This window comes from Hypanus sabinus, chromosome 13 (assembly GCF_030144855.1).
Source record: "Hypanus sabinus isolate sHypSab1 chromosome 13, sHypSab1.hap1, whole genome shotgun sequence".
In the NCBI taxonomy this organism is placed as follows: Eukaryota; Metazoa; Chordata; class Chondrichthyes; order Myliobatiformes; family Dasyatidae; genus Hypanus; species Hypanus sabinus.
In genome coordinates, this window is record NC_082718.1 from 16,796,190 (window position 1) to 16,820,088 (window position 23,899).

The following is a 23,899-nucleotide window of genomic DNA, read 5'->3' on the forward strand; positions in this document are numbered from 1 at the left end:
CTCCATAGGTAATGAAACAATATAATCTCAAATAATAATGGGCCAGGAAGGAAGTTAAAGTTAATATTTTTATTATGTTATTTTTTACCATTTTAATATTTAATCTAAAAATGCTGGTCGAATGTTAATATTTTTAACTTTCCAGAATTGAACCACTGCATTGAGTAACCTGTGCAGAGCTTAGGTAATGAAGAGCTATTTGACAATAGTGAAAATGTCAGTGCAGATTTTTTTTCAAAAGATAAAATTAAACCATTAATTATGTTGAATAAGGTCTCTTGCAGTGAGCACTTCAGAATTGACACAGCATTTAAGTCACTTTTCAGTGTGTGCTTTTGGATGATAGCACATAATGTTCAACATATAGATATTGTTATTTGATTAATAATAAGGCAAGACTACAAGTGAGAGATTTCCAGATCTGGACAGCAAGAGCAAATGAGTGAGCGATGGTTTGCTCTGTCTGATGCTAATCTGAGAAGGTGGAGTTTTTCAGCACTCCAGTAAAAGCAGCAGGGGAAATAAATTATTTCTAGTCACTGCATTTTATGCCTGATCAGCTCCCAGTTTTAGTCAGTGTTCCGACTGAAGGGAAGACGTTTGTCGTCTTAAAACAAAGTTAACAATAAAAGGCACGCCTTGAGGCACGTGGGAGGGAGCTGGAAAGTGGAATGGAATATGCTCTGAGGAAGACGTGTTTGAAAGCTGTATTGCAGCTTATGAAGCTGGTGTATTAGAATGCAGTAGAAACAACTGACAGCTGGCAGTTCCTACAGTTCCTGGCTTATGATTTTTCCCAACAGAAGCTCTCTAACATTAAACTTATAATCTTTTTCCTACAGCAAAAGAAAAGTCTCATTCACAAGAATTAGGATCCAAGCAGAACAGCATACGAAGAGGATAAAGATATGGATAAAAAACGGTGCTTTAACACTTGGACTTTGTTCTTTCTGGTGGGAATATTCTTGCCAGATCTTGTGTGTGGCTCTGTGGGGTTTTACCCAAGGTTTGCCCCATTCTTTTTCCTCTGTACCCACCATGGAGAGCTGGAGGGTGATGGCGACCAGGGCGAGGTGTTGATGTCACTTCATATTGCAGGAAACCCAGGATATTATGTACCTGGTCAAGAATATCATGGTAGGTAACCTTCTATATTTAAAGGGGTTATTGGTCTCTTTTTTTTTTAGTTTAACATAATGGTACAAAGATTACTTTCTGAAGGATTCAATATGTAATTCTTTTGAATGATAGGTATGAAATGCATAAAGCTATCAAAACATAAGCATCTGGCTGAAGTCTGCATATTTAAATAATCAGTTCTTTGTGAGTCATGACTATTTAATATTTTAATATTTACATTAAGAGAAAGGTTTTTTAAAAATATTAAGGTGATGTATTTGACTTGTCAGGATTCTTGCTGATATAAGTTATAAAGACAAATGAATCCTTTGGGGTTTCTTCCTTTGTTGTGAAGCATTCCCTTTCTGTTCCTAAATCTCTGTCCTTCAAAGAGTGTGTTCTGGAGATTGGGTGTATTAAACTAAGCTGGCAGGCCTGAGTAGGCTTTGTGTGTGGGCTCAACTCAAGTGTAAAAACCTTTTTGCTGAGACAGCTGTCAGTCCCAGACCAATCTGTGTTTTAAAATAAAGAGGATACATTTTTGACGTGAGAGCATACAGTGCACTCACGGGTCATTTCTATCCTGTGGACTGTGTTCACAGAGAGGCAGATGATAGTGGAATGCCCAGCGCATTATCTCTACTGTACATGTGTGGAGTACAGCAGACTATTCCCTGTAAGCCAAAAGTGAGAGTTTAGTTCAGCCGAACATGGAAAAAACAGCTTGACTTGAGCAGTTGTAAACAAAAGTGTCGATCCTTTACCCACAATATATTAAACATATTGATAAAAGTGAAAAAAGGCCATGTTTGAAGTTTTGAAATACAGTTCTCCAAACGATGAAATCTCTTTTATTTGAGTCTGGATGCCCTAGTTTGGTGAAATTGAATGATGTATTCATATTTAAACATGATATTTTACCAGCTCATTTCAAGTACTGGCAATTCATCCATTGGGATTAATTAGTGGGAAACAGCTGGAAGATGAATATACTGCACTTTTACTGTATATTTACAACTGTGTTTAGTTTGGTATTCAATTAGTGTTTCAATGTTAGTAAATTATGGATAGAATGCAGAAAACCACAGAGAGCACTTCAGATGATTGTAAAATCCTCAGTGCAATCCCTCACTAAGGAAATAACAATCTTTGGATTGCCATTTATTTTGGCAATAGTTATTAATTGTATACCTACATTTGTTACTACAAGTCAACCTGTATTAAAGATCATCTTGTCAGTAGATTAAATTTAATTTGTTAGCATCTAATATGTTTATTGTAAAAAAAGTTGAGAATTTGGCTTTGTGAAAACTTTCTAATGGAAGATTGAAGTGCAGATTCTTAATTATATTACTTGATATAGGCAAGGTAGCAAAATATTGTCAGATGTTTGGTTTGACTCAGCAAGTCAGAGTTAGATACTACCATCTATTCCATAAATCTATCTTGCCATTTGGATTTGATGCTTAATGCCAACTCGCAAATGTGTGAACTAGGTATGTTAATTATTGTTTTGTATATACCTGTATTGGGGAAGTAGCCTTAGGACCTTTCAATACAATAAATACATTCAAATGGTTCCCCATAATTCCCTATAAGTCACTACTGTACTCTGTGCTTGAGGAGTCATGTTGTTATTATGGCATTTTTTTCCTATTGATTTGTTTGTTTTTTAATTCTGGGAGTAAACTGAAGAAAAATAAACTGGATAATAGTTTTTTTCCAGGGAATAGCTTTCCTCACAATGGGATCAGTACTTATCATCTGAGATCATGCCTCCAAGAAAACTAGAGAACAGGGGAGAGATGAGTTGCCACGAATGGGAAGGATTGAATAGAAACTGTGTGTATAGAGCATTCTTCAAGTTATACCCAGTTATACCCAGTTATAACTAGTTACCAATCAACTGCCTGAGGCTGTTTGTAAATTCCCCATTTTTTCCTCCGAGAAGCAGACCATTTCCACTTTTCTTCTCACCAAGATTAGAACAAAAACTAACTATACAAGGAAATGCTAGGGAGAGCAAAACAGTATAAATGTTCTCATTTCATTTAAAACCTCTGTTTTTGAAAAAAATATTAACTTTCCTACATTTTTCTACTGGATGCATCATAGAAAGGAATAAATTGGCCTTTTTTCTTATCTACTTAACCAAAACTTAATCCATTTAGAATAGCCTTGACATAGTAGCTTGTTGGAATGCCAACATCATAGAATGCAGAGTCCCCACTTTGTCAATAGTGGAGAGTGGGAATAGAGACTTTTGCTTTATAGGGAGGCAATAGATATTAGAGGCTTTTGGCAATTGATAGTGCTTAGTAAGTGTACTTCCAGCTCTGCATTTCTGCTATTGATGATATGTTTGGGAGCTGAAAGGGGAAAAGAAAGATTAAAATGAACAAAAGAAAAATTAAAAAGAAACAAGTACAAGCAGAAATACCATTCTTACATTCTAAATAAACTAAAGCCAGACAATTTCCTTGGATTTAACTGTTTACCATAGGCTTGAATATCAAAATATTTTAAGATCGGTTTGATCCTAAGAGCCCTGGAATACTGTTAACCTTTGATGCATTGTAATTAGCATGTTCCAAGTCGTTGGCTGGCTAGCCATTTTTCTATGCCCAAGTCTATAACATTTAAGTTGTAATAACTGAACATAAGCTTCTGTTTTATGTATAAAGCTTTATAAATATGACTACTTATACAAGTCCAAAGCATTTTAGTTTTATGATTAGTTGCTTGAGGACCTATACAATAATTATGCTACTGAACAAGTGACTTCATTCACGTTTGTAAATTAAGTCGATTGCTGAATATTTTACTTTGCAGGTGTGATTGATAGTTTTACTGGCTGTGAGAGAAGTACTTTATACCATGTATGTTTCCATGAATTAAGGTGTTTCTACATTTATTTTAACTTCACACAAATGAAAATGTATCATCCACTATATTTGATTGTAAACCTCTGCATTGATTTTACTTTAGATGAATTAGTGCTTGTATTGTGGAAATACATTGAATATAAAGTCTTAAGAATGGATTATTTAAATAAAAGTAATTAAATGCTTAGAGAAAGATAGAAGGGGAAAGACTGCAGATGCTCATTTTGATGTAGTCTTAATGCTAAGCATTATCAAAAATTTCATGATACAGTATAGTTTAGATATTTTATCAAAAATCTTGGCATAATTTACTGAAAATAATTGTTTTTCTTCATTTAGTCTTCATTGTATAAAAAGCTCATTAGTTGGGAAAATTAATTCTGAAGGTTCAGTGTTTTTACTGAAAAAAATTATGCTCTCACATGGGATCACTTAATGTGCCCTGTCCTTTCCTAATAAAAGCACTTCATCTCCAGCAAAGGGTTGACAGGTGCAATGGAGTGAGAGTGAAAATGTCTTTGTGTATACACAGCTTATTGCTGCTGAAAGTAAATTATTTCACATGAGCATACACCAAGCCGATAATATTGCTTTAAATCACAAATCTGGTTCTTTTTAGAATTATAAGCTTCCTGATTTATTTTCATTTAAACCAAGTATAAAAATGAATTTGAAATGATAAATACAATCTAATGAAGTGCTTGTATAAAGACATTTGTCAATTCAACTTCATTTTAAATTCTAATAATGGGAAATCTGTATATGGTAATTTTTCATAATGTTGAATCAGGAATAATATATTTATAAATGTAAAAGCTTATCCATTTTCAATCTATTAATAGTTTTATAGCTATAAATCTTAATTTTTTTTCTTTGCAGAGAATAAAACCTCAACCCAAAACTACTAACCAACTTTGGCAGGCTGCAAAGCTATGCCAGTGGCTTAGCCAGTTATCAAAATGCTAAATATTCTGTCGTTCAAAAATAACAAAAAAAATTAAAAAGTTAAGAAAAGAAATAATTTTTAAATAAATTTAGTCAGTGATTTAAAAATAATAACATAATAACCTTTTCAACTGTTCTATGTTGAGATCAATACCACTTCACATTTCAAAATTAATGAGAATGACTGTCAGGGAGTTCAAGCTGTCCACATCTGCACATATATACAAAGCAATCTAAGGTAGCTGGCATGCGTGAAACTGCTGGCACAAACTTCTGTTTATTAAATGTAAAGTGAATTCAACAAAATATAAAATAGTTTTCTCATTTATGCTCAGAGAACAAATTCACCAATACTGACACAGAATCAAGGCTTGTCTGTATATGATATGTTATTAATATGAATATAAAATATCTTTTTAAATTCTGGAGCTGTTTGCCACAGTTCACTAAGAAAAGCACTTTTTTGCATTAAGGATTTTGTGAGTATAATTTTAGCCTTAAATTCGATCACATTTACTGTGAGTGGTTTAATTTTTGGAAAATCTTGTTTCTCTCCAATAATGTTCATCAAGTATCATTCTGTCCGGCATAAGTAGCACATATTATGGCAATTCCAACTGTTTACAATAGTAAATTGATTTAAATTTAAACTCATTAGTCTTGATATATCCAAGGCTGATTTGAGAAATATAAGCTAACTGTTCAAGTATATTGTGATTATAAAAAGAGAAGGAAAATCCACTTCCTTAGCATCTTGGTAAAACAGAAAATCTTGATTAAGCTATTATAAACACAAGGGATCCTGTAGATGCTGGAAATCCAAAGCAATACACACAGTGCTGGAGGAACTCAGCAGGTCAGGCAGCATCTATGGAGAGGAATAAAGTGTCAATGTTTTGAGCCGAAACCCTTTGTTAGGTAATATTTGATAGGACCAGAATTAGCCTTTCAAGCATTCACACTTGAAATCTCACTTGATAACTGTCTGACCTAATCAAGCATGTTCAAAGCTTTGAATCAGCAGTAGGGTGTAGCACTTACATAGCAACTTGTATGCAATACAGTAGCCCAAGGAAAGATGCTAACCATCATTGCGTAAGATTTAATGAAATGAACTGAAAGAGTGATTAAAGTAGGTTTTGAACAGATGTTTATAACCAGACAGAAAGGTAAATTGGGTGGGGAAGGGCTTCGAATCTTTCCATGATAAGAGAATAAAATGGCAAAGACGTTGCTACTAAATTTGGAGGCGAGAGGGAGAGAGGAAGGAAACTTTGTTTTTATATGTTTCACCAGATTATTCTTGAATTGCTGTCTGCATCACACGCACAAATATCAGTTATTTAAAAGTCACTCCTACACACACTGAAATTATCGATGAAGTTTGTTTTGATGCTTGTAAAATACTGGTTTAAAATTACTGATCTACTTTAATTGATAGATTCTGGGGAACTACATGACTCGAGGCATGTACTTAATTCATCTAAGTTTGAAAGACATAAGGTTTTTTAGAGATAAAAGTGGGCCTGGAGGCTGTGGAAGTGAGCGAGGTCCTCAATGAATACTTCTCTTCGGTATTCACCACTGAGAGGGAACTTACTTGATGGTGAGGACAATATGAGTGAGGTTGATGTTCTGGAGCATGTTAATATTAAGGGAGAGGAGGTGTTGGAGTTGTTAAAATACATTAGGACAGATAAGTCCCCGGGGCCTGACGGAATATTCCCCAGGCTGCTCCACAAGGCAAGGGAAGAGATTGCTGAGCCTCTGGCTAGGATCTTTATGTCCTCGTTGTCCACAGGAATGGTACCGGAAGATTGGAGGGAGGTGAATGTTGTCCCCTTGTTCAAAAAAGGTAGTAGGGATAGTCCGGGAAATTATAGACCAGTGATCCTTACGTCTGTGGTGGGAAAGCTGTTGGAAAAGATTCTTAGAGATAGGATCAATGGGCATTTAGAGAATCATAGTCTGATCAGGGACAGTCAGCATGGCTTTGTGAAGGGCAGATTATGCCTAACAAGCCTGATAGAGTTCTTTGAGGAGGTGACCAGGTATATAGATGAGGGTAGTGCAGTGGATGTGATCTGCATGGATTTTAGTAAGGCATTTGACAAGGTTCCACATGGTAGGCTTATTCAGAAAGTCAGAAAGCATGGGATCCAGGGAAGTTTGGCCAGGTGTATTCAGAATTGGCTTGCCTGCAGAAGGCAGAGGGTTGTGGTGGATGGAGTACATTCAGATTGGAGGGTTGTGACTAGTGTCCCACAAGGATCTGTCTGGGACCTCTACTTTTTGTGATTTTTATTAATGACCTGGATGTGGGGGTAGAAGGGTGGGTTGGCAAGTTTGCAGACGACACAAAGGTTGGTGGTGTTGTGGATAGTGTAGAGGATTATCAAAGATTGCAGAGAGACATTGATAGGATGCAGAAGTCCGCTGAGAAGTGGCAGATGGAGTTCAACGCAGAGAAGTGTGAGGTGGTACACTTTGGAAGGACAAACTCCAAGGCAGAGTACAAAGTAAATGGCAGGATACTTGATAGTGTGGAGGAGCAGAGGGATCTGGGGGTACATGTCCACAGATCCCTGAAAGTTGTCTCACAGGTAGATAGGGTAGTTAAGAAAGCTTATGGGGTGTTAGCTTTCATAAGTCGAGGGATAGAGTTTAAGAGTCGCAATGTAATGATGCAGCTGTATAAAACTCTAGTTAGGCCACACTTGGAGTACTGTGTCCAGTTCTAGTCGCCTCAGTATAGGAAGGATGTGGAAGCATTGGAAAGGGTACAGAGGAGATTTACCAGGATGCTGCCTGGTTTAGAGAGTATGAATTATGATCAGAGATGAAGGGAGCGAGGGCTTTACTCTTTGGTGAGAAGGAGGATGAGAGGAGACATGATAGAGATGTACAAGATATTAAGAGGAATAGACAGAGTGGACAGCCAGCGCCTCTTCCCCAGGGCACCACTGCTCAGTACAAGAGGACATGGCTTTAAGGTAAGGGGTGGGAAATTCTTGGGGGATATTAGAGGAAGGTTTTTCACTCAGAGAGTGGTTGGTGCGTGGAGTGCACTGCCTGAATCAGTGGTGGAAGCAGATACACTAGTGAAATTTAAGAGACTACTAGACAGGTATATGGAGGAATTTAAGGTGGGGGGGTTATATGGGAGGCAGGGTTTGAGGGTCGGCACAACATTGTGGGTTGAAGGGCCTGTAATGTGCTGTACTATTCTATGTTCTATGTAACCTCAGTCCAGGCTGTTTCTTTGTTTATCAAAGTTGATCCCTAGCCTAATTCATTGTTAGCTCCCTTCTGTGTCTTCTGTCCATCCCAGATTTTCTCTTATGAGTGTCTTTGTATGATGATGAGTTTTGCTCCAGTTGTTATATTGGAACTTAGATATTTAAATGGAAAAATTGGTTAGGGATTGAAAAATTGTGCTGGAAGTTGTTATTCAGGGAATAATTGAAGGAAGGCAGCTACATCAGATACTCTTAATGTCTGTGTACACAGATAGGCACTCATTTTGGTTATTGTTGGGTCAAGAAATTTACAAGCAGAGAACCAAAAGAAGATAAGAGTTTGAACAGTACTGTACAGGTTATGACTGGATGGGGGCCAAAGTTGAATTGAAGAAAAGTTGAGAGGCAAAGAAGCTGGGGAGCATTTTGTGGATGAGGGAAGTAGGGTGTGTTTGAGAGGAAAAAGTATGCGGTCTGTTAATTTAATGCTCAGAGACACCTGAGTGCACAAGTTCACTCAGAAATTACCAAATGCACCTGTATGGTAGTTTTGTTATTGGTTTCTTATTGTTGCATGTATTGAGATACAGTGAAAAGGATTTGTTTTGCATCACATCTAGAGAAATCATGACATTCATAATTGAGGTCGTAAAAAGGAAAGCGGAATGCAGAATATAGGAAGCCCATAAGACATAGGAGCAAATTAGGCCATTCAGCCTATCAAGACTGCTCTGCCATTCCTTTATGACTCATTTATTATCCCTCTCAATTCCTTTCTCCTTCCTTCACCCTGTAGCCTTTGACATCTTACTAATCAAAATCCTATGAATCTGTGTTTTAAATATACCAAATGACTTTGATCTCCAGAGCCATCTGTGCAATGAATTCCATAGATTCACTACCCTCTGGCTGAAGAAATTTCTCATCTCTGTACTAAATGGACGTCCATCTATTCTGAAGCTATGCCCTCTGGACCTAGACTCCCCTACTCCAAGAAACATTCTCTCCACATCTACACTTTCTATGCCTTTCAATATTCAGTAGGTTTCAATGAGATGCCTCCTCATTCATCTAAACTCTAGCGAGTACAGGCCCAGAGCCACCAAATGCTCCTCGTGTTAACCCTTTCATTCCAGGTATCATTCTCATGAATCTCCTCTGACCCCTCTTCAATGCCAGCACAACTTTGCTTAGATAAGGTCCAAAACTCCCAAGTACATTCTCACCAATGCCTTATAAAGTCTCAGCATTACATCCTTGCTTTTGTCTTCTCATCCTCGAAAATGCTAACATCACATATGCCTTCCTCACCACTGACTCAACCTGCAAGTTAATCTTCAGTGAATCCTACACAATGACTTCCAAGTCACTTTGCACCTCGGATATTTGAATTTTCTCCCCATTTAGAAAATAGTCTACGTCTTTATTCCTTCTACCAAACTGCATGGCCACTATATTCCATCTGTCATTTCTTTGTACATTCTCCTTATCTGTTTAAGTCCTTCTGTAGACTCCCTGCTTCCTTAACAATATCTGTTCTTCCACCTACATATTGTCCACAAAGCCATTTATTCCATCATCCAAATTATTGACATATAACGTGAAAAGAAGCAGTCCCAACACTGATCCCTGCAGAACATCACTGGTCACTGGCAGTCAAGGCCCCTTTTATTCACACTCTTTGTCTCCTGCCAGTCAGCCAATCTTCTATCCATGATAATGTCTATCCTGTAATATCATGGGCTCTTACCTTGTTGGACAGCCTCATTTGTGGGACTTAGTCAAAGGTCTTCTGAAAACCAAGTAAACAGCATCTTTGTGTCCTCTTTCCCACCAGTTATCTGCTCAAAGAATTCTAACAAATTTGTCAGGCAAGGTTTCCCACTAGGGAAATCATGCTGACTTTGGCCTATTTTATCATGTGCTTCCAAGTACCCTGAAGCCTCCTCCTTAATAATGGACTCCAGCATCTTCCCAACCACTAAGGTCAGGCTAACTAGCCTATAACTTCCTTTCTTCTGCCTCCCTCCCTTCTTAAAGAGTGGAATTATATTTGCAGTTTTCTGGTCCTCTGGAACCATACCAATGTTGCAGTTATAGATGAAGTGCAGTGCAGGTAAACTAAATAAAGTCCAATAACCATAGCACAATAGATTGCAAGATCAGGAGTTTACCTCAAGTGTCTGATAGCCAGTGTTTTAGAAGCTGTCCTTGAGCCTGGTTATTTGTGCTCTCAGGCTTTTGTATTTTTTGCCTAGTTGGAAAGGGGAGAAGAGAAAATGACCAAATAATGAGTTGAACCAAAAACAAACTGCTGCAGCAACTCAGCAGATTGTAGAGTCATAGAACGATAAGCTAGGGGAACGAACCCTTCAGACAGGCTACCAAGTTTCCATTTTACCCTAATCCAATATTAATTCCATGTTTTATAATCCCCCCATTCTTACCAACGTATTAACTTGGCAGGGTGTGCATGTATATGTGTCATGTAAATACAGTAGAGTGGGGGTAACATTATAAACAGGACAGTTTCCCCTTTATTATGCATCTGAACCTGTTTATATGATTATTAGCACAGTTTGAATGTCTCTATGGTTTAGCTGGTTTAGTGACACTATGGGATTGAACAGCAAGGTTTTAGGTTGAGACCTTGCATCAAAATGTAAAAGGGAGGTAGCCAGAATAAACAGGTGAAGGGTAGGGTTGAGGAGGGAGATGATCAGGTGATGGAGCCAGGTGGGGGAGGAAGATGGTTATAGTTGAGAGACAGTGGCTGGTGGGTGACAGGTAAAGACTGAACGGGAAAGAGAAAAAAGACGGTGGAAGGGGAGACAGACAGGGTGGGAGGTGATGTGCTCTACTAGAGGCTGCAGATGTTGGAAAGTGATCAGTGGGAGCCACTTAAAGGAGGGATGATGGTCAGATGGAACTCAACTAGAGTTGGGAGGGAAGAGCCAGTAGCTCTGGTGTGTGGCTGATAGGTATTTGGCACTGGATTGGGGAGGGAAATGAGTGAAGGGAATTATTGGAGATGAGGTTGAACCAGAAGGAGAGAAAAAGCATGGGGATTGTATGTCATCATGTGATCTGATAAGCTCCAAGTGTGGCCTAACTATTATTTTGTTAAGTTATAACATAAAGTCCCAACTCTTATATTCTCTACCCCAACCTACTGAAGCAAGCATGTTGTATGCCTTTTTTTAAACCTTCCTTGACATCTGCACTTCTGCCACATCTCCCCTCAATCTTATCTGCTCTAAAGAGAGCCCCCCCCCCTTGCCTCATTCTGTTTTAGCCTATCAATATATATAGAGATATTCCATCCTTTCTATTCTGCATTGTCTCAAAACTTTCACGTCATTACTAAAGAGTGCTTCTCTAAATTGGAGGTAATACTCCATTTGTGGTCAAGTCATTGTTTCAAGGTTTGTCACAAATAGGTGCCTCTATTTATAAAGCCCAGTAACCCATGCTTTTTTTCTTACACCTTTGTATAATCTTTCCTGTCACCTTTGAAGATTTGTGTAGAAATATCCCAGATGTCTCAATTCATTCCCCCCCCCCCACCATCGTAGGCTTCAGATTATATTACTTCTCCTTGTCCTTGTATCAAAATATATTACATTACTCTTCAATGCATTAAATTGCATCTGTCTCTTATTTGCCTGTTTGCTCACCTGTCTGCTCTATCATTGTTCTTTCACCATTTATTACAATTTCAAATCATATATCATATGCAAATTTGAAATGTGCATTTTACACTCTATTCCTTCAGTGCTTTATATCATTCAAAGAAGTGATCGCAGTGCCAATGTATTGCTACTTGCTGTTTCCTGTCTGTAACTGAGTTATGGATCCTGAATGTTACTGTCAGTTTTAAACTGTCCAGAAGTTGACAGTCACAGGGAAGGGTCGTCTCAAATTTAGGATCAAAAGCTTATAAATAAAGTAAATTTATGTCAGTTATTTAAACCTGTCATTGAGTCATATTATCAAAAATATCTCTGCAGCTTCATTCTCTGGAGTTTCCTTCTTTATTAAAGATATTGTAAAGTTGATCTTGTTTTGTTGCTTACTAGACTGTTTAGCTTCAGTAAGTTATCAAAAATATTTGCAATTTAAGGCAGTTTTATGCCTTTAACTCTCTTCCATTTTTGTTCTAATTTTCATGCTATTTTTCCTGGGAAGTGCATTCTATAAAAGTTAACAACCATAACTCAGTTTAAAGTGTGCACCATATGGGATCAATGGATGTACTCTGTATCAAATACTGTTTTTGTTACTACGTGAATGTCAAAGGAAAACAATTGGAAATCTGGAACAGAAATATATGCTAGTATCTACACATGAAATTTTTAACTTACTAAGGTGGCACAGGAGAATAAGTGGAGATCTAGAGGTATACGAAATTATGAAGGGTATAGATAGGATGAGTGCATGCAGGATTTCCCTCTCAGATTAGGTGGGGCTAGAACTGGAGGGCATAGTTTTAGGGTGGAATGTGAAATACTTAAGGGGAATCTGAGGGAAAACTTCCTTCACTCAGAGGATTGTGCGACTCAATAGATACATTTAATGTCAGAGAATTGTATACAATAGGTTTCAATTGGTACATTTAATGTCAGAGAAATGTATACAATAGGTTTCAGTAGATACATTTAAAGTCGGAGAAATATATACAATATACATCCTGAAATTCTTCTTATTCGCAAACATCCACAAAAACAGAAGGGTTCTCCAAAGAATGAATGACAGTTAGAACTCCAAGGCCCCCCCCCCTGCAGATCCTCCCTCCCACACATAAGCAGCAGCAAATCACTGACCCCAACAAAGAAAGCATTGGCACCCCCCATCGAGCACTCAAGCGTGTAGCAAATTCCATCTATAAATTTGCTGACAATACAACCATTGTTGGTAGAATCTCAGGTGGTGATGGGAGGGCGTACAGGAGTGAGATATGCCAACTAGTGGAGTGGTGCCACAGCAACAACCTGGCACTCAATGTCAGTAAGATGAAAGAGCAGATTGTGAACTTCAGGAAGGGTAAGATGAAGAAACACATACCAATCCTCATGGAGGGATCAGAAGTGGAGAGAGTGAGCAGTTTCAAGTTCCTGGGTGTTGATATCTCTGAGGATCTAACCTGGTCCCAACATATCGATGCAGTTATAAAGAAGGCAAAACAATGGCTATACTTTATTAGGAGTTTGAAGAGATTTGGCACGTCAACAAATACACTGAAAAACTTCTATACTGTGGTGAGCATTCTAACAGGCTGCATTCCCACTGTCTGGTATGGAGGGGCTACTGCACAGGACCAAAAGAAGATGCAGAAGGTTGTAAATCTAGTCAGCTCCATCTTGGGTACTAGCCTACAAAGTAATCAGGACATTTTAGGGAGCGATGTCTCAGAAAGGCAGCGTCCATTATTAAGGACCTCCAGCACCCATGGCATGCCCTTTTTCCACTGTTACCATCAGTAGGAGGTACAGAAGAGTGAAGGCACACACTCAGCGATTCAGGAACAGCTTCTTCCCCTCTTCCATCTGATTCCTAAATGAACATTGAATCTTTGGACACTACCTCACTTTTTTTAAAATATACAGTATTTCTGTTTTTGCACATTTAAAAAAGTCTATTAAATATATGTAATTGATTTACTTGTTTATTATTTTTTTATTTTATTTATTATTTTTTCTCTGCTAGAATTATGTATTGCATTGAACTGCTGCTGCTAAGTTAACAAATTTCATGTCACTCGCTGATGATAATAAGATTCTGAATAAAGACACAGCCTTGCAGTACCCCAAAGACTACTCGTTCACCCAGTATTTGACATACTTCAGGCTCTCTCTCCCTAATAAGGGATAAAGAGGTGTCACCGTATCACAGTGAGAGGGGAGACATAACAAAGCATCTCGCTGATCTATGGTGTTAAAAGTCTGTTGCGTCACTTCTTCTGAGCTCTGTGCCCAAGGAACTCAGGTCTGTGGGCACACAGCTAGCTGCTTACGATCTTCTATCTCTCACGACACACCAGGCAGCAGCACCAGCCCTGAATCCGTCTGCCTCCAGAGACACGAAGATATGCTAGACTTCCAGGCCGCATCCTTGGCATATCGAAAGCAGTCAGTCCCGAGAGCCGGTCCCATTTCCACAAAGAACCGAAGTCAATGTGTAACTCCAGGTCAGGGTCTTCAAAAGAATCTTGAAAAGGAAAAGAAAGAGATATCAAAGATAGAAACAGAACTGTGACCGAAGACAAAGGAGTCACTGTTAGGCGCCATCGTCCTCCTAAACTCCACTATGGAACAAGCTGCCAGCAGATGTAGCAGATGTGGATTCAGTTGTAACATTTAAGTCAAGTTTGAATAGGTACATGGATGGGAGAGATTTGGAGGGGGTATGGTTCGAAAAGTTTGGATTAATCAAAATTTTCTACGTAGCTTTGTTGACAGAGTTCCAGTCTGACCAAATTGGTTGAATTTTTTGTGAAGGTTGCAAAGTTCATTGATGGTGGCAGTACAGTTGTAGTCTACATAGACATCAGTAAGCTTCTGATGGGAGACTAGTCCAAAAAAATTAAAGGAGGAAAGGCAGATTGGCAAATGGACACAAAATTTGTCAGTAATAGAAGCCAGAAGCTGATGGTCTGGATTGTTTTTGTGAATGGAAAGTCTGTCAACAATGGTGCACCACAGAGGCTGGTGCTCAGGCACTTATTGTTTGGGGAAAAAATAAAGATCTAAAAGTGACTGTAAAACATATTTACATTTACAGATGGCACAAAAAATAAGTGTTCTTGAGGAAGATGGTCTTTGATTACAAGATGACAACAATGAGTTGGTAAGATGGGCAGAGGAGTGACAGATTGAAATGAATCATGATAAGTGTGAGGTGATGTGTTTTCAGAGAACTAAAGAGGCTAGGAGTTATGTAACAAATGGTTAAATCCTATTGTATTGTGGAAAACAGGGGCCTTGGATTTCTAACTGGCAGCACAGGTAGATAAAGTGGTGAAGGAGATAGAAGGAATACTTGTCTTTGATAACACAAAGTACACTGCAGATGCTGTGGTCAAAACAACACGTACAAACAAGCTGGAGGAACTCAGCAGGTCGGGCAGCATCCGTGGAAACGAGCAGTTAATGTTTCGTCAGGACGAAGGGTCTCAGCACGAGGTTTTTGATCAGATCAGTTCATTGTCCTATAGAAGCCCTTGTTCTAATGCAACTCACAGAGTAATTGGTATATAAGGAAATAATGAATACAGCAAATGCAAAATAGCAAAATGGTGCAATGATTATTGTGCCAAAGAAATGCTAAAGTGGCAATAATGGAATAACTGAGCGAGGTAGACTTGTGTATCCAAGGCCATTGTAGTACCATGGGAAAGGAATGTGAAACTACCTGAGTACGGTAATGCAGATTGCCTGTTTAACTGTTGGTACTTTATGACAATATTTTACAGGCAATATGTCATTGTTTTCTGAACACATGAGATTCATGGTTGGAACTAATGATGTAACAGGATATAAAAGAATATTGAATAGTGTTCGTGCAGAAAGCTTGAGTTGTAGATGATTACTCAAAGCTTTAATTTAAAATGTGCTGAATGGTAATGAATAACACAAAAGCTAAAACATTGTAAATTTTAATTATCTAAAAATATTAGAATTAAGTAGGTAATTGACAGTATTTGTGGAGAGAGAGATGGAGGGTGGTGACTGATGAAGAGTTGCAAGTGGATTTTTTCGTATTAGCGTTGGAAGTGAACATTAGATGGACTTGACCAGAGAGCTTAAATCAGTTCATTTGGCTGAAAAGTTGTTTTAAAAAGAATCACAAGGTCTCATGGTTAACAATGACCATTGTGCGCAAAATTCTAGTGCTGTGCAATTTTTGCCCAATGTGTGCACACTGAATAATTTCTTCAATAATAACAGTATAAATAGGCCAGTTCTTAAATGTGCAGACAAATCATCACAAACTCTACAGCATCAACACTGTCCACTTCAGAAACTGGGAAAGGAAATGTGATTGTGTACGAATGTGATTGCGCGTGAAATATACTTAACATGCTGACATCGTAGAGGATGACAACCTTTTGTGTGCAGTTTAAATTCCTTTGTGTGCTGGTAGCAAATTATATGTGCCCGCTCACACCTTAGAGGGAAAATTGAAGATTACAAGTACTGTATCTGGAAAATGCAGCAGAAAAATGAAGCCAAAAAATGCAATTTCAGATAGATAAAGAACTTTGATGTCAACTAGATGGGGACTAGCACAAAGTTAAAGTCACACTCAATTGTCAACCTGATAGAGGGAAGCATATCATCAGCAAGGTGGTAAATGAAGGTGGAGGCAATCTAGTTCATATCACTTTCATCAGAGAGATGATGTAGATTGATTTGTACTAGTATTTGACTTACTAGGGAACCATGATAATTAGATGGTAGATACCTGACAGCCCAATTTGTTACTCTTGGTGAGCAGTGAAGGACTGGTGTTGGTTTCATTAGCTGATCTAGTAGACAATGTGAACTGTGAAATCAGTAAATGTGGTATTCTTATTAGATACTTCAGGTTTATGGTGTAATGCCTGACAAATGAAAAATTAAGTAACAATGAAGATTTCATTTGGGATTTGTAGCTAATTAACTGTAGAGCCAGAGGCTCTATGAAGAAAGTATGGTTATAAGGGGAATATAGAGAATGGTTGCTTGATCAGGAGATGAAGATGTTCATCTGGGAGAGAAGCCATCTAGTTGCCAACAAATCCATCTGTGAACTTGTATTGTTACAGCTGTGCTGAAAAGCGCAGGAGCCGTGAAGAGAAGTCTGGTTTTTAAAATCTGGCAAGAGAGTCCCAATGCCATAAAAAGTGCTAATACAGAAACATAAAATTAAAGGATGTTACAGTTCAAGAGTAGACCATACAATCTGGGTCTGCACCAGTGCTTTCCAGCACATAAAGTGAAAAACACAAAGTGTTAGTTGGAATTTATTTGGTACAACTACTTAAGGTCTGTTGGAAGCATTAAGGGAAGAGCTGAGTTCTTAGAATCAAATGTTATTGTTGGGGATGAATTTTTGGCCAAGATTTGGATAAATGCTTTCTTTTTAATGAAGTGAAATAAAATATGAAATCTAATGGCTTTTCTTCCCATTTGGTGCCAGAGTTGGCTGTGCTTTTTTTTTCCATCCCAGTGGATTCATTTTATCTTCAACTTTTTTTTGTCTCTACTCTTTTGGTCACCTCTAATATGCTGCAAAGCTATGTTCCAATCCTCTCTGGTTCATGCATGCATAGCCCCATAGTGATATCATCCAGTAAGGTGATATCATCCAACATATACCATTAAACATTAACTTGCCATCAGCATTGGCTAATACAGAGTCATCCTCAGTTATGGTCCATAAAAGCACTTTTTAGCTTTGACTTTCATTCTCTTTGCTGAAGTTAAGTCCAGTCTTTTGGGGCCAAAAAAGACTGCTTTGAATACGAGTAAAAGAGAATGCTGGAAGAACTTACTGGTTCCGCAGCATCTACAAAGGCAAAAGGTGTCTGTTGATATTGCATTCTGTGCTTGAGTTTAAACATCAAATCATGCTTCAACTTGTTGTCATGAATGCCTTCTGAACATTGCCAGGTTATACCCATTTCTAAACTAACAGATCCTGAAATTATATTCTCATTTATCACTTTAAGCACTACTGTTTTCAAATTCAGATCATCATTTGTCAGCCTTAGGTGCAGTTCTTCATGGATTGAAGCCAAATTTCATAGGCAATTGATTCAGATTCAGATTGAGTAACTTAGACTGACTGCTTAACACAGTAATGTGAGAGTATTATTTTATGAGATAAACTGTTGCCCTACACATTTTTCCCCACAAAACTCTGAAAAAGACCAAGAATGTTATCTGGAATCCAAACCAATTTTCCTTTCCAAATTAACAACAAAAACATTACCTGGTTGTTTATTAAATTGCTATCTGTGGGAAATCTCTTCATGCAAATTGCTGCTGTATTTTCTTTGTTACAACATGCCTCAATGCTCTGGGACACTGTGAGGTTAAAGGATCTCTATATTTATTTAATTTTTCCTTTATTCTCTGACTACAAAAAGTAACATTTATCCAGCATAGATTTTTTTTTAATTACAAAAGAAGAGGATATTAACAGTGGTATTGGAAAGGTATAGATTGGAAATTAAATGATAGCTTTAGGAATGTGACATAATTTAGGACCCTTTTGGTAGCTTTATTTTAATCGACAATGGCATTAGAAATGTTTAGCTATGACAAAAAACAGGTATTACCTTCACAGTTTGCAGTTTTCATTAAAAAATTGTCTCTTATTTAGGAAAGTGCACCTGAAGTTGAAATGTCACAGGGCAAATATAATGCAGCTAATATTGTGACTTTATGAAAAAGATACCTCAGTTAAATTTTAATCATCGTTTTTTTTTTAAATTTAGTTAGCAGTGTGGAGTGTTGATGGCTATCTCAATAAAACCAGACTGCAAAATCAAAGCAGCTTTTAAAATCTGTTTCTAGTTCACTTTGTTAATGAAGAATTTAGGATGCCATATCAGAAGTGATTCCTTTTTTCTTAATAAGGAAAGTGGAAAGAGCTGATGTTTAAAAATGCCAGATTTGATGGTCTTGAAGAAGTGGCAGTACTTTTCAATGTGATGTTTCCCTTGTACCAGCTTTTTTAAACCCTATCAAGTACCATCCTGGATTTATTGCATATTAATTGATTTGTGGTCCATTTATTTTTAAAGTCATTTTATCCTCCTTCTGAAGAACTTGTATTGTCAAATAAGGTTTGCCCACTACCTCAATTTTGCATGTTTCTCCCTGGGATGGAGCAAGGTACTGAGAGCCTCTGCTGAAACAGTTTTGTTTTCCAAAGGTATACACAGACACCAGTGTGTTTGTAGAGTAAACAAATCTACCATACCGTTGTTGATGCTACATATTACGTCAATGTTTAAAATATTTCATGTGGTTTCCCAGTAGAATGGTAGGGTTTATAGACTGATTTTGTTCACTTCAGTGGAACTCAGTAAGGATGCAGAAACCTTTATATGTTTTTGTACACTCTGAAACTGCAACAGTTGTGGTTCTTTCGTTACAATCCACAGATTCTTTTTTCAAATTAAATTGTTCATTGGAATCAACGATAGAGTTAATATTCGCTATTTTTGAAGAATGTGAACGCAGAATCCTCAATTATTCTTTTTGCCTATTACAAGGTCACTGCAAATGATAACAAATAATTTGTTCGTATTCTTTCATCTTTATTGTAAGGGCAACCATAATCATTTCTAAATGTAAGAAATTACCTAAACTGGGTTTAATTTGCATTTGACATAATTCATTCACCCTTTTTGGTAAGCTGAACTCCCTCAAGAATAATTAACCTTCATCAACAAATTACTTTTCATAAGGTTGTACAAAATTTGAGCTTCATCAAATGAAGGAAATCCTCAGGACTTATTGCAGGATCCTCATGATTAGTATGTTGAGAATCGTGTTTCTGTGAAGAGCTTTATTATTTTTTGGCAGCAGCTGCTGAGGGCAATTTCACTTAATAAAAGAATCAGCAGTGCTTAATATTGTTCAACTGATTGAATGCTGAGAAGTAACCGGAGTCTCCTGTGGCCATTCCTTTGCAGTAACAGGTGTATTGCTTTAGATACAGTTCGGAGTTGGGGTGACCTTGCAGAGCCCAGCACCAGTAGCTGGGTTTGTGGCACCTTGCCCAACTCTGAGGCAAAGAAGGAAAGCATGAAGGCAGGCAGAGCAATCACTAGAGAGGACTTGGGGGCACAGACTGGTGTTCCCGCAGTTGCCTACCAGATGCCAGGATGGTGGGTACAGGATATTCTGAGAGGGGAAGGCGAGCAGGTAGAAGTCAATATATGTGCCAATGACATAGGGAAGAACAGAGATGAGGTCCTACAAAGAGATTTAGGGAGCTAGGTGGAAAGTTTAAAAAATGGGATTTACAGAGCTGTAGGATTATTCCCAAGCCACGTGATAATGATGTGAGAAATACATGCATTGAGTAGTTCAATATGGCTACGAAGTTGATGCAGAAGGGAGGACTGCATATTTATCGATCATTAGGTTCTCTTCCAGAGTAGGTGGAACGTGTACGAACAAGGTGGTTTGCATCTCAAATGAAGGGGAACCAATATGCTCCTGGGAAGTTTGGTAGTTCTAGTCCAAACGGTTTAAACTGAAGCAGCATTTGGATGGGAACCATAGCAGCAGGGCAACAAGTGGAAGGGTTGAGGACGCGAAGGATGGCATGACATGGAAGGACAGCCAGGTGTAGGTTAATAAACGTAGTGGGACTGATGGATTGAAGTGTCTTTATCCGAACACTAGGAGCATGATGGGTAAGGAGGGTGAACTCAGAGCCTGGATAAAAAAGCAGAATTAGGTCTTTGTTAAATATCCTCACTTGCTTCATTCAGTATTCACTAGCATTAGGCAAGGTTCCAGAGGACTGGAGTGCAGCAAATGTTGTGCCTGTGTTCAAGAAATGAAATAATTATATATAATTATAGACCAGTGAGCCTCGAGTCAATGGTAGAGAAGCTAATGGAGAAAATACTTAGAGATAGCATTTATGTAGATTTGGAAAGGCAAAGCCTGCTGAGGGTTAGTCAGCATGGCTTTGTGCAGCCATGCCTTGATCGAGTTTTTTGAAGAGATGACAAAGGTGATTGATGACGGTAAGACAGTGGACATTATCTACATGAACTTTAGTAAGGTATTTGAAGGGTTCCTCATGATAGGTTGATTCAGGAGGTGAAGATGCATGCGATCCAGGGTGGATCATAAGTTTGGATTAGGAACTGGCTTACCCATATCAGACAGAGAGAGTAGGGGTGGAAGGCTGTTATTCTGGCTGGAGGTTCATGTCCACTGGTGTCCGACAAGAACCTGTGTGGGGCCCTCTGTTATCTGTGATATATATCAGTATCTTGGATAAAAACATAGATGGGTGGATTAGCAGGTTTGCAGATGACACCAAGATTGGTGGAGTTGTGGAGAGTATAAAGGACCATCAAAGATTACAATGCATTATGCCGTTCCAGACATGTGCAGAGAAAAAGCAGATGAAGTTTAATCTGGGCAAGTGTGAGGTGTTGCATTTTAGAATGACAAATGAAAGGAGAAATTATACAGTTAATGGTAGATCCCTTAAGAACATAGGGGTACAGTTGGATAGTTCACTGAAGTGTTTGAGCAAGTGAATAAGTTGGCAGTCAAGCTGTATGGTATACTTTTATTAGTAGGGATGTTGAATGCAAAAGTAAGGAAATCATGCTATAGCTATATAAAACTTTAGTCACGGTGTATCTGGAGTATTGTGTGCAATTCTGGCCGCCCATTATTGTAAGGATGTGGAGACTGTGAATAGGGTACAGAAGAGGCTTACCAGGATGCTCCCTGGTTTTGAAGACATGAGCTGTAAGGAAAGGTTGGGAAAACTTGAGTTTTTCTCACTAGAGCGTCAGAGACTATGGGAAGATCTGATAGAAGTTTTTAAAATTATGAGAGGCATAAATACCCAGGATTTATACCCTAGGGTGGAAATATCAAATATCAGAGGACATGCTTTTAAGGTTAGAAGCGTTAAGTTTAAAGGCAGGTAAGGGGTAATATTTTTATGCAGACAGTGGTAGTTGCCTGGAAGAGGTTACCAAGAGTAGTCGTGGAAACAGGCAGTTTGGTGGGATTTAAGAGGGATTTAAGATGCACACATGAATATGAAGGGAATGGAAGGATATGGATGATACTCAAGAGGCAGATACTTAGTATAAATTGGCATCAAGATTGGCAGAACGTCATGGCCCAAATGATCTATCCATTGCTGGTACTGTTCTATGTTTAATACTCTGGACCGTAACTGGAATCTATTAACCAGGAACATATTGCATTTGTTTAAGTGTGCAACATATGCATTATATTGACATCTACAGAGTCCAATAATGCAAAAATATTGAAATATTATGTCTGTAGCAATTCAGTGGGTAGGTTATAATTGCATTTGTTAGTTATGTTTGTTGAACAATGTTCTAATCTGCATTTTATGAATGACTGATCCTAATTAGATTGATTAACATTGTTAATGATGAAATTGCAACATTCAATTAATTGCAGATTTGGATATTCATTTGTTAATGTAAGAGTTTCCTCTTGCCAATAGTATACTATATGGCTGTGTGCTAGGAGCTTTTTGCATTTAATGGGACTGTTCTTGTTTTGTTCCAATTTGAACAATAATTTCTGTTCCAATTTTAATAATGACTTCTGTTCCAACTTCTGTAAATTTGCAACCCAAGAATCTATCTTTAGCTACTGCTTTATTTTTTACAATTAAATTCTTTATAACATAATCCATAGCTTTTGGGCATCCCACCAAGTGTTCCTGCAATACCTAGCTCGATAACTCTTTAGCTGCACAGCTCCAGTAGCCAGTTTGATTCTGACCTTGAGTGTTGTCTGTGTGGAGTTTTGCATATTCTGCCTTTGAACGTGTGGGTTTCATCCCATGTTTGAAAGGTAGTCTGTTAGGTTAATTGGCAAGTGCAGGTGGGTGGCAAGAGAACTGTGGAGAGTTGATGGGCATGTAAGTGGAAATAGGTGACAAGGAAATATGTGGGGGAATGGGACTGATCGGAAAGCACTGAGAGCTGTCATAAGCTTGATGCACTAAATGATAGTCTTCTCTGCTCTAAGAAAATATGAATAAATATATGAATTTCATGCTGAGAGTTCTGTTTAATATTTCATCTGGAAGACTGCATCTGTCTCAATGCAATACCGCATAGAAAATGTATGTCAAAAGTACACCATTTAGCTCATCATGTCTCCACCAAATGAAGAAAAGCTATCCAACCTAATCCCATGATCTGGAATATCCATCAGATGTGATCAGGATTTCTCCATCTACTAACCTCTTGGGCAGTGACCTCCAGAATCCTGCCACAGTCTGGATAAGATTATGTTTCTTATTTTCACTCTAAGCAGTTTCCCCAATTTTGTTTTTATCTCTCTGCTAAGGAAAATATGTTCTTATTTATTTTGTCTAGGCCTGTCATCATTTTAGATACCATAGAGTCATAGAGCATTACAGCACAGAAATGGGTTCATCCACACAACTCATTGATGCCAACCTATTGCCTATGCTAATCTGATTTGTCCTTACTATCCTGTCTAAATGTCTTTTAAAGCATAGAATTATAATTATATCTGCCTCTACCAAATTCCATAGCAGTTTGTTCTGTATAGCTAGCACCCTCAGTCAGGATAAACTTGCCCCTCAGATCTCCTTTGAATTTGCATCATTTTCACCTTTAATTTCTTTTCCCCCCCCCCCCCAGTTTTAGACTCCATTATCCTTGGAAAAAGACTCACTTACCTACCCTTTCTATCATCTTCATAATCTTGTAAATCTCCAAAAGGTCACCCTTCAGTTTCTTACGCTCTAGAAGAAAAATTGTGCTCATCTGTCCAGTCTTTCCTTACAAGCTCAAACCCTCCAATCCCAGTAACATCCTCATAAATCTTTTTGTGCCCTTCTCAGTTTGATGACCTACTTAGTATAACCTTACTGATCTTGTGTTCCATACCTTTTCCAATAAAACATCTCAACTGCCTTTGTCACCACCTTTTGTCC

At 38.1% G+C, this 23,899-nt stretch overlaps 1 protein-coding gene across 1 annotated transcript in view; it reads left to right on the plus strand.

Moving 5' to 3' along the window:
• The first annotated feature begins 848 nt into the window (after window positions 1–848).
• The window catches only part of reln (reelin), a 307,273-nt gene continuing 284,222 nt past the window's right edge, over window positions 849–23,899 (plus strand). The window contains exon 1 of the mRNA XM_059987188.1: window positions 849–1,137. Coding sequence (XP_059843171.1) covers window positions 909–1,137 — 229 coding nt within the window. The 5' untranslated portion in view covers window positions 849–908. The remainder of the gene's footprint in view (window positions 1,138–23,899) is intronic.